The following is a 12,100-nucleotide window of genomic DNA, read 5'->3' as shown; positions in this document are numbered from 1 at the left end:
AAACATTCAGCATGTATCAAATGTATTCAATCTTATTATGAGGCTACGGTTAGTGAAGAAGCCTGATTTCAATCTTGTGGCCCACTGAGATGAAGGAGGGCCACTCACACTGCCCATCCACTAGTCTAGGTTGTCTATCACTGCCCGAAGATGAAATCCATCAGGAGCCAGGGACCTGTCAGTGTACAGCTCCAACAAATTGCTCAGTACTACTTCCCTGGCAACTGCAGTTTTCTTGAGCTCCTCACTGCCTTTCATTTCCTGATTTGCAACTATTTCTGAGGTGTTCCTTGCATCCTCAGTGAAGACTGTTCCAATACATCTGCCATCCCAGATTTGTGTCCCTTAGGACTAACGTTAATTGTTCTTTTTAAAATAGCCATAGAAGCTACAATCTGCTTTATTCCTATGTTACTTTTCTCTCACCCCACCCCCCAAAAATAGGATTTTTCTCTCTTTGGAATGTACTTGTTCTGTGCACTCTGAAATATCTCTAAATTTCATAATGCATCTCAATTGGTTTATTCCTTAAATTCCCAGCCCACTTCAGTTAGCTCTGCATCCTATTTACCTTTTTTTAAAATATATTTACTTATAGAATTATGTTCATGCGAACTTAGCTTGCCAATTCATGACTTATAACAATTAAATTAAATAATATTGTTGAAACATTTATGCCCATGGTCAGACACAACATGCAATTGCCATCTAGCTGACAATTTTCAATTTCAACATCAACCGAGATTTCCAGAAACAGGAAGCAAGAGCAAGTTAATTTGCTACATGTTTAATACAAAGAAAGGCAGATTAAAGTAAAACTTTCAAATACATTACGAATATTTCGAATGCGAAACATTGAGTAAAAGGCAACTACTTTTAATGCAGTGGGCAATTTAAGATTGAGTGATTAATCTCAACAACAGCATATACTTCAAACCCTTCAATTAAACAGACTTCAAGACCAGAGCAGTCATTTTACTAAAACTGATATAAGTTCTGGGGTTTCTTAATATTGTTTTCCATGAGGAAGTGGAAAAGAAACTGATGATCAGGAGATAACATTCATGGTGCACAGACCCAAAAATAAATGTTGCTTAAATCTTAATTTCCAATACTGTTCAAACTGTAGCTTATTCTGAAAGAAAGAGTTTAGGGTAAGAAATAGTTTTTTTAAAAAATATATATACTTTATTCCAATTCAATTCAATCCAATCCAATCCAGAGTCCCAACAAGTTGAGACATTCCCGATCCGAGCTGACAAGACAGGGCTCTCACCTCCTGTCCTGGGCTTGATCCAAGCTGATTGGAGTACATATAGCTCCTCCGCCAAGGCTTGATCTCATTGGCATCTTAGCCAAAAGGCCAAGATGCCACTTTAAAAAATTGCTTCAAATGAAACTGAATTGTAACCTAATGACTTCAACCAAGCACAGCATGTCAATACTACACTTGACCTTGGTGCAGAGGTGGGGGGGAAAATTACAAAATCTAAAGTAAAGGTGCAGGTTAATGTTGAGAATGTTCCACTAATTAAAGGAGGAGAGAGCATGAGAGAGGTTAGTAGCGTTTCTACAAATAAGGATCAGATAATGGCTGGTATAAAGACACTTTACCTGAATGCACGAAGCATTTGGAACAAAGTGAATGAGCTGATGGTGCAAATCAGCACAAATGGGTATGATCTAGTAGCCATTATGGAAACGTGGTTTGCAGGTTGACCGGGACTGGGAACTGAATATCCAGGGGTATCAGGCATTTAGGAAGGATAGACAGGAGGAAAAAGGAGGTGGGGTAGCTCTGTTAATAAAGGATAATATCAGGGCAGTAGTAAGAGAAGATATAGGGCCCCAAAGGGCAAAACGTGAAATCGTTGTGGGTGGAGATAAGGAACGGTAAGGGGAGAAAGACACTGGTGGGTGTGGTCTATAGGCCCCCAAATAATAACTTTGTGGTGGGGCAGGCTATAAACAAATAGTTGATGCGTGCAGAAACAGAATGGCAATAATTATGGGGGATTTTAATCTGCATATTGATTGGTTGACCCAAGTTGGACGCGGTAGGCTTGAGGAAGAGTTCTTGGAATGCTGTCGGGATAGTTTCCTTGAACAGTATGTAACGGAACCTACGAGGGAGCGAGCTATCTTAGATCTGGTACTGTGTAACGAGGCAGGCAGAATTAGGGATTTTCTTGTGAGGGATCCCCTTGGGACAAGTGATCACAGTATGGTTGAATTTCTGATGCAGATAAAAGATGAGATAGTAGGGACCTGAACCTGCGTCCTCTGTTTGAACAGAGGGGAGTATGATAAGATGAGGTCGGAACTGGCGAATGTAGATTGGGGTGCAGATTCGTTGGCAGGACAGCTGAGGAGCAGTGGAGGATTTTTAAGGAGATCTTTTTCGGTATTGAGCAGAAATATATCCTGGTGGTAAAGAAGGACCGTAAGAGAAGAGATAACCAGCCGTGGTTATCAAAGGAAATAAAGGAGAGTACTAAATTAAAAGCTGATGCATTCAGAGCAGCTAAGAATAGTGGGCAATTAGAAGATTGGGAAAGATTTAAAAACACAACAAAGAATGACTAAGAAAGCAATACAGAAAGGGAAGATAGAGTATGAAGCTAAACTAGCTCTAAATATAAAAAGATAGTAAAAGTCTTTTACAAATATATAAAGAGGAGACGACTGGCTAGAGTGAATGACGGACCCTTGGAGGACGAGAGAAGGGATTTAGCGGTGGGTAACGAGGAAATGGCTGAGGTTTTAGCTAAGTTTTTTGTGTCATTCTTCACGGAGGAGGACACAAAAAGCTTGCCAAATATTAAAGATAGAAGGATGGTAGGAAATGAGGTCCTTAATGCAAATACTGTCACTAGAGAGGTAGTGCTTGATAGACTAATGCGACTGAAGGTAGACAAGTCCCCAGGACCGGATGGAATGCATCCCAGGGTTCTGAAAGAAATGGCAGAGGTGATAGCGGATGCCTTAGTAATTATTTATCAAAATTCGCTGGACTCTGGGGAAGTGCCGGAAGATTGGAAAACAGCTAATGTTACACTGCTGTTTAAAAAAGGTAGCAGATAAAAGGCAGGGAATTATAGGCCGGTTAGCTTAACGTCCATAGTTGGAAAAATGCTAGAATCTGTCATCAAAGAAGAAATAGCAAGACACCTAGAAAAGAACGGTTTGATCAAACAGACACAGCACGGATTCGTGAAGGGGAGGTGTTTAATGAATTTATTGGATTCCAATAAGGATGTGACTAGTGCGTTAGACAGAGGGGAACTGGTGGATGTGATGTTTTTCAATTTCCAGAAGGCATTTGATAAGGTGCCTCACAAAAGGTTGCTGCAAAAGGTTAGGGTGCACGGAGTTGGGGGTAAGGTGTTAGCGTGGATTGAGGATTGGTTGTCTAATAGGAAGCAGAGAGTTGGAATCAATAGGTGCTATTCTGGTTGGCAGTTGGTGACTAGCGGAGTGCCACAGGGATCAGTGCTGGGGTCTCAACTGTTTACCATTTACATAGACGATCTGGAAGAGGGGGCTGAGTGTAGGGTAATGAAATTTGCTGATGACACGAAGATGAGTGGAAAAGCGAATTGCGTGAAAGGCACGGAAAGTCTGCAGAGAGATCTGGATAGGCTGAGTGAGTGGGCGAGGACCTGGCAGACAGAGGATAACATTAGCAAATGTGAGGTTATCCAGTTTGGTAGAAATAATAGTAGGAGGGATTATTATTTAAAGGGCGAAAAGCTGCAGCATGCTGCGGTGCCAAGGGACCTGGGGGTCCTTGTGCACAAATCACAAGGACCCAGTCTGCAAGTGCAGCAGGTGATCAAGAAGGCAAATGGAATGTTGGCCTTTATAGTGAGGGGGATAGAATATAAAAACAGGGAGGTCTTGCTGCAACTGTACAGGGTACTGGTGAGGCCGCAACTGGAGTACTGTGTGCAGTTTTGGTCACCGCATTTGTGAAAGGATATATTGGCCTTGGAGGGAGTACAGAGAAGGTTCACCAGGCTGATACCGGAGATGAGGGGGTTAGCCTATGAAGAGAGATTGAATAGACTGGGTCTGTACTCGTTAGATTTTAGAAGGCTGAGGGGGGACCTTATGGAGATATATAAGATAATGAAGGGGCTAGATAGGGTAGAGGTAGAGAGAGTCTTCCCACTTAGAAAGGATAGCAGAACTAGAGGGCACAGCCTCAAAATGGGGGGGGGGGTGTGCTGCTGCTGCTGCAGTTTAGATCAGAGTTGAGGAACTTCTTCACTCAAAGGGTGGTGAGTCTCTGGAATTCTTTGCCCATTGAAATGGTGGAGGCTGAAGATATTCAAGTCACAAGTAGATAGGTTTCTGATAGACAAGGGAATTAAGGGTTATGGGGAGAAAGCAGGAAAGTGGAACTGATCCACTTCAAATCAGCCATGATCTTGCTGAATGGCTGGGCAGGCTCAAAGGACTAGATGGCTTACTCCTGCTCCTGTTTCTTATGTTCTTTTCTTAGCCAAAATGCCGAGAAGCTCTTTTCAAGAGCAGAGCGTGATGCTTTACTTAAGTGACTATCTTTGTTGACTTCTTGTAATGTCAGGCCCACCTTACTAGCTCCCTTGGTAAATCCTGAGTCAATATTGGTACATTACCTGAGAGTTTATTTTGTGAATTCTACCCCCAACTTGACTTGTGATATTTATGTTTCTGCACTCTCTGAAAATGATTAGTAAAATTAACATCCATTTAGGAACTATTGTATATAGTAGCAAGTAATACGCAGATGACAAGCAGATATTCAAGCGACATCACCCACAATGCCACCCTGAATGTACTCAAATGGCAATGCCATCACTGAACAAATTAACACATTAAAACATACATGGCAGGAGAGATGGTGCAAGAAAGAGGGCTTTTGATTCCTGAGACCAGTTTAGAGGAAGAGGCCAGATGTGTGGGCTGGGCCCAATGTTCTCAATGGCAATTTGCTAGACCTGCTGAGCAGGATCAAGCTAAATTGACAGGAGAGGTGGAAATCAAACTCTAGCATTAGAAAGGCAAAACGAGATGCAAAAAGGATGGGGAGAGACAGCTATTACATGGGATTAGACTAATAAAAATACAGCAAGATCAAATTCAGGCTTACAGTATATGTATCAATTTCTGAATGAGTCCAAAGGATCGGAAAACTTCCAGTATAACATATTCAAAAAGGATGGAGGCGAAAATCAGGTATCTATAGGCCAGTTAGCTTAATATCTGCCCTAGGGAAAATGCTACAGTCCATTATAAAGGATTTAATGGAGCAGAGCATTTAGAAACACATAACATAATCAAGCAGAATCAGCATGGCTTAATAAAGGGATGTCCCGCCTGACAAACTTATTATCTGAGGTGGTAACAAGTAGGATAAAGGGGAACCAGTAAACATAACATATTTGGATTTCCGTACACAATATGGATGGTAGTGAATTGGTGTAAATTTTTTAATTGCAAAGGACATAGGAGCTGGATTGTTATGTATATTCAAGGTGAAGATGGACAGATTTTTAATCAGAAAGGAAATCAAGGGTTACAGGGGTAAGGTGGGAAGGTGGAGTTGAGAATCATCACATCAGATCAGACATGATCTAACTGAATGGTAGAGCACTCGATCGGCCAGTCTGCTTCTGCTCCTACTTCTGATGTAAAAACAAAGCATAGTAAATAAGATTGGTGAACTGCAGGTATAGAGAACAAATTATGATACGATGGCGGTCTGGTTTGAAAAGGAGCAGAATTGGATACTAAATATTTTGGGATAAAAGATGTGCAGGAAAGATCGTGAAGTGAAAGTAGGAGTGACAGTATTAAAGAGAATATTACAGTGCTTGAGAGACAGCATATTCTGTGGGAGTCAAGGACAGAATTTGATTAGAAGTGCCATTATTCTACTGGTTGTGTTCTATCAATCATAGGAAAGCTGAGAGGCACATCAATGCTATGGTGCCATCATAGGAAAGCGCAGGGGGGCGGGGCTGCTGCTGCAGGGAAATCACAAGAGGTGCAACCATATAGTGATAGTGTGGGGCTTCAGCTAACAGTGCAAAGGACAGCAAGAGGAAGTTTGCATGAGCATTTAAGAGAATTCTCTTCAGCATAATATCTCCAGTCCAAGAAGGGGAGCATTTCTATTTCTAGATCTAGTTCTTGGGAATGAGGAAAACATCAGCAGAATGGTGATCATGGAATCACTAGCTATGGAAAAGGACAAGGCACAAGCTAAAGTAAAAATGCTTAATTGGAATATTAAAATACTCACTGGGTTGAGAATAAATCTGTACCAGTTAAACTGGAATCCAGGATTCACGAGCAAAGCAATGATTGAACAACGGGCTGTCTTTAGAAGGAGATCGTACTGATATCACAGAACCCTACAGTGCAGAAAGAGGCTCTTCGGCCCACCGAGTCTGCACTGAACAATCCCACCCAGGCCCTACCCCCATATCCCTACATATTTTATCCATTAGTCCTTCTACCCCATGCATCCCAGGATACTAAGGGACAATTTTTTAGCATGGCCAATCAACCTCACCCGCACATCTTTGAACTGTGGGGGGAAACCTGAGTACCCGGAGGAAACCCACGCAGACGCAAGGAGAATGTGCAAACTCCACACAGACAGTGACCCAAGCTGGGAATCAAACCCAGGTCCCTGGAGCCGTGAAGTAGCAGTGCTAACCACGCCGCCCCATATTGTCGAGTTACATTCCCACTGAGGGGAGAGATTGGGCCACAAAGGTCAGAATTCCCTGGATGATGGAAGAAAGGGGTGGGTGTTTGACAGGTGTCAGGTTGTTATCTCAAGTATTGCGTTACACCTGAGAATAGCTGGAACGCTGCGGAGAATTAAAGTACAGTTTCAGAGGATTGCAACATACTTTTGGTAATCCCAACAGAAATAAATAATTCCACAATATCAAGCGTAAGAGAATTCTTTGGGGAAGAAGTAGAATGCATAACATACATAGTTGTAACCTACTGTGTTAATTTAATCATATTTGTTGTGTTTAATTTGTTACACAATAAAGTTTGTGCTTTTGTTTAAAGATATGAAATCTTTGGCATAGTTCTATGAGTTAAATTGAGGTTCAGATTTCCCTGACAGTAATTGTTATTAATGAACAGTGGGTGGATACTGGGCACAATCTTCCAATTCTCCTCAGATTATGGAATGGTTCCAGGGGAGAGAAATACAGCAATTATAGGCCAATCAGTTTAATCTCAGGGGGAGGGGACACCTTTTAGAAATTATCTTCTGAGATTAAGGAAAGCCAGCACAGAGTTAAAAACAAAATATAGTCAGTGAGATTGGTGAACTGCCAGTGCAGTTGGCAAGGCAAGAGGTGTTTGAGTTTAATACAGTTGATTTGACGTAATGGATTTCCAAAAGGCAACTGATAAAGTGCCACATAGACTTATTAGCAAAGTGGAAGGATCAAAAAGACAATAGCAGCATGGATACAAAGTTGGCTGTACAGTAGTGAACAGCTGTCTTTCAGACTGGAGGAGGATATATACTGAAGGCCCCCGGGAGTTGGCACTAGGATCGCTGCTTTTCATGACTCAGACTAGGTGCACAGGGAACAATTTCAAAATCTGCAGATAATACAAAACTTGGAAGCATTGCAAACTGAGAGACTTCAAGAAAACAGACAGGCTGTTGGAATTGGTTGACATGTGGCAAATGTAATTCAATGCAAAGAAATGAGAGATGATACATTTTCATGGAAAATTGAAGAGACAAGATATAAAATGACTCAGTGCAGGAAGTCTGAGATTTGTGTGCACAAATCATTGAAGGCGGCATAGCAAAGATTGAGAATGGGGTTAAAACATAAGGGATCCTGAACTTTACAAACATACAGTGCAATAACAAGGAGGTCATGGAGAACCTTTATAAAACATTGATTCAGCTTTAAGTGGAGTAGCATTGAATTCTGGGCATCACATTTTAAAGGTTTGAAAGGGTGCGAAAAGGGATTAAATGGATTGAAGGTGGAGACTGTACACTTTAAAGGTTGAGATGTGATAGAAGCATTTAAAACCATGGAGGTCCTAGACAGTACATCACATTGACACAAGGGCTGAGAATCAGAGGGCAGAGATTTAAAGTGATTGGCAAAAAAGACAAAGGCAACGTGAAGGCTTTTAAAGCAGCAACAGGTTAGGATCAACAGTATACCACCTGACTGTGTTGTGGGGCAGATTCAATTTGTTGCTTTCAAACTGCAACAAAAGCACAGGGGATATTTTGGGATTGCCCTGCATCTGGGTACACTGTCTCAGTTGCATGCTCCCACGACACCATTTGTTCCCCAATTCAGACAATCCCATTCCATGTATGTACAGCACCTGTCTTCCCTCCACAATACATGACAGTACACCACCCTACTGGCACCACCACAACAGCATGCCCACCCCACTTGCATAACATGTCTACCATCTCCTGCTCAGACAACAGTGTCCTCTCCCCACCCTCAAGTATGACAGTATCACCCACCACACTGCACCCTGACCCCATGGCAGGCTGTCTCAATTTTTTCCAACGAATTAGTCACCCTGGGGACGAGGTATAGGTCAAGCTGAGTTACTTGGGCGAAGCAGACCAAACAGCTTCTTCCTGTGTGGAAACCATTCTATAATTCTAAGGAGGCCCCAGATTACTGAATGTTGAGATCCTCCCGAAGGCTGCAGACATCAAAACTGGAAATGTAAAAGCCTTCATCTCTACAGCACCGTCCAGACATCACTCCCAGTTATAACAACAGGAAAACAGAGGGAGTCTCACCCCGGCTCAGTCCAAACACCAACCATCCCACACATGGGGGAGAAGCATCAACCTGCCACTTGTGCCAGAGAAAAGGCCGCGGCTGGGCTGATCTGGGAGCGGGCAGCAGGCCTGGTCCCTCCCAGTCAGCAGGCCCCTGAGGCCGGGGCTTACTCACCTTCCAGGGTCTCGCATTGCACCAGGTTCAGGTAATCACCCTGCGACAAGATGCCGGCCTTGAACCCTCTCACCAGGCCCTCCAGGTAGCCGTTGTCCACATTGAAGTAGAGTTCGTTAAAAGAGCCCATTTCGCAAGGAGGCAGAAACCTTCTCAGGGATCAGGAACCGGACCCGCTGCAGACCACCTGACCCGTCAGCTGACCGCTCCCCATCGAGCATGCGCAGTCTGCAAGACAGACCGGCAGCCACAGAGCATGCGCAGCTCCAGTTGTGAGCCGGTCTCGCAGATACAGAGCATGCGGGGTACCAGCTGAGCGAGCCAATCTCGCAGGCACGAAGCATGCGCAGCACCAGCTCAGCAAGCCGGTCTCACAGAAATGGAGCATGCGCATCACCAGATCAGCGAGCCAGTCTCGCCGGTACGGAGCATGCGCAGCACCGGGTCGGCTAACCTTCTCGCAGGCACGGAACATGCGCAGCACCTGTTCATCGAGCCTGTGCGGCAGGCACAGAGCATGCGCAATATCAATTCTGCTGGCCGGCTTTGAATGCGCTGAGGAAGAGTCATCCAGACTTCCTTCTCTCCCCAGATGCTCTCAGTCCTGCTGAGATTTTCCAGCATTTTCTGATTTTGTTTCAGATTCCAGCATCCGCAGTATTTTTTGTTGTTTTATTCCAATTCAATCAAATCAAGCCCAATTCAGTCTCTCAACAATTTGAGACATTCCCAATCCAAGCTGACAAGACACAGTTCTCACCTCCTGTCTTGGCTTGATCTACATGATCCAAGCTGATTGGAGTAGGAATAGCTCCTCCTCCAAGGCTTGATCTCATTTGCATCTTAGTCAAAAGGCCGAGATGCAGCTTGTAAAAATTGCTTCAAATGATGCTAAAATGTAACCTAATGACTTCAACCAAGCACTGCATGTTGATGCTACACTTGATCTTAGTCAGAAGGCCGAGAAACGATCCGCAGTATTTTGCCTATGTTAGGATTGAGTATGTGTGTGTGCTGATAGTAGATTTGTTTTCAATAGTAGAAACATATTATACAGCCCCTTTAATGTAGTAAAGCAACTTAAGCTAGTTTATTGGAGTATTACAAAGCAACATTAGACACCCAATCATACAAGGTGGACAGAATGTGATCAAAAGCTTGATTATAGAGATGGGTTTTAACGAATGACTTGAAAAATGAGGTTGATGATATTGCCTGTTTAGCGAACTGAAGGCGAGGTCACCAATTAAATCTGGCGCCACTGGAGGGCAGAATTAAAGAAATGCAGAATAGATGTTAGAGGGTTATGGGGCTGGAGGAGAATACAGACAGGGAGGGAGGGGACAAAGTCACAGAAGGATTTGAAAACGAGGATGAGAACTTTAAAACTGAGCTTGAGAACTATTATAGGTCAGTGGTTTCAGGGGTGATAGAAGGACAGGACTTAGTATGACAAAGGGCATTAGTGTTTATGGAGGGTGGAAAATGGAAAACCAGCCAGGAATGTTTTGGAATACAGTCAAATCTGGCAGCAACAAAGGGCAGATAACCTAAGGAGTGGGTGAAGTTGGATGCTAATACTGAGTTGGAAATAGACAGTCTTAGCGATAGCAGAGACATGTGGTTAGAAGATCATCTTGCAGAATAAACGATCTGGTTCAGCTTCAAATGGTTGCCAGAGAGAGGTGTTCAGTAGGTGATTCAGAGTTCATGGTGTGCATAAAAGAAAATGAAGTCAGGAATTGGGTGTCAGATAAGCAACCTGATGATTTAGCTGCAGTGGAGGAGTGGAGACCTGTCAGGCCTTTGTTGCTGCATCCAGCCTCGATCCAGCCACCCCTCACGCTCCCCTCCAGTTATCGCGAGGGCTCTCAGCTGATCATGAGCTCCACCCCGCCCAGAAGTATCACCCCTACCACCCTGCTACCCAGACCGATCACCCCTTCCTCCCCCACTATTCACCTGCAGAGTAGCAGTGGGAGCCTCCCTCCCTCCCCCCCTCACCAATCTCCTGCAGAGTGGCAGTGGGGCCCCCTCCCTTTTCCATCGACCACCTGCAGAGTGCCAGTGGGCCTCCCTCCCTACCGGATCAGCCTGGCTGCTTTTCCACTTTCCACCCTCCATAAACACTAATGCCCTTTCTTATACTAAGTCCTGTCCTTCTATCACCCCTGAAACCACTGACCTATAATAGCTCTCAAGCTCTGCTCCATAGGCCCTGCCCCCACTCAAATCCCTCCCCACATGCCTTACTTGCTGGCACTGCCTACCAGGGACCCACCCTTGCATTTGACCTCCTAGGGGGCCTCAATGACTTCTGGTTCTACTGGTGAGGCCATCATGACTGGTCTTTGTTACTTGGGACCAGCTGTGATTTTTACTGGAGAGAACGTCTGCCGGCAAAGCCACCAAGGCAAGTGAGCCCAGACAATAACACCCGAGCTGGCTAATTCCATTTAAATTATATGCAAGCTGAATTTAAATAATTTATTCAGCTCGCCAGAAATGGGCATGCCAGAAATGATTGCGCTGGATATCTGGTGCCTGTATGATCACAAGAGGTAAGAAATCAGGCACAAACCCATCGGACGGAGGGGTGCGATAGTAAGACCACCCGTTTATGTTTGAGATTGGCATTGCAACACTTTGAGATTTATATTGCCATTTATTTAATAGAAACAATCAAATATACAGACCACAGTCCCCTAGAATGTCTGGAAAGGTTTCAAGATAGGAATACCAGTTTGTTTAGGTGGATAAAAGCAAATTACTGCGAATGCTGGAATCTGAGAATCTTTGTCGGCTTTGACAAAGGATCATCTGGAGGCAAAACGTCAGCTCTTTTCTCTCTTCACAGGTACAGCCAGACCTGCTGAGATTTTGCAGCATTTTCTCTTTTGGTTTTATTTAAATGGAGTTTGTTACTACAATCACTTAATTTGAAAATCATTCATGTGATGTGGGAGAAAACATCATTGCTGATGTACTGCCATGAGTGTAAAAAAGACTATTGGGAACTTTGTGTCCAAATCCTTTGGGGTATATTTTATGTTAATGTATGTTTGTTAAATCTTTGCAATGTTAGGTAAGGTAGAACTGAGCAGAAATGGTTGAGAAATTAT

The 12,100-nt window shown here is 43.7% G+C and overlaps 1 protein-coding gene across 1 annotated transcript in view; it reads right to left on the bottom strand.

The window, feature by feature from the left end:
• atp6v0d1 (ATPase H+ transporting V0 subunit d1) overlaps positions 1–9,194 on the bottom strand; it is a 54,638-nt gene extending 45,444 nt beyond the window's left edge. Inside the window, exon 1 of the mRNA XM_080187087.1 lies at positions 8,979–9,194. Within this exon, the coding sequence (XP_080043213.1) occupies positions 8,979–9,108 (130 nt within the window). The 5' untranslated portion in view covers positions 9,109–9,194. The remainder of the gene's footprint in view (positions 1–8,978) is intronic.
• Positions 9,195–12,100: the final 2,906 nt, after the last annotated feature.

This window comes from Carcharhinus amblyrhynchos, chromosome 4 (assembly GCF_965287045.1).
Source record: "Carcharhinus amblyrhynchos chromosome 4, sCarAmb.v2.hapA, whole genome shotgun sequence".
NCBI classification, from domain to species: domain Eukaryota; kingdom Metazoa; phylum Chordata; class Chondrichthyes; order Carcharhiniformes; family Carcharhinidae; genus Carcharhinus; species Carcharhinus amblyrhynchos.
This window is presented reverse-complemented; position numbering and strand designations above follow the sequence as displayed.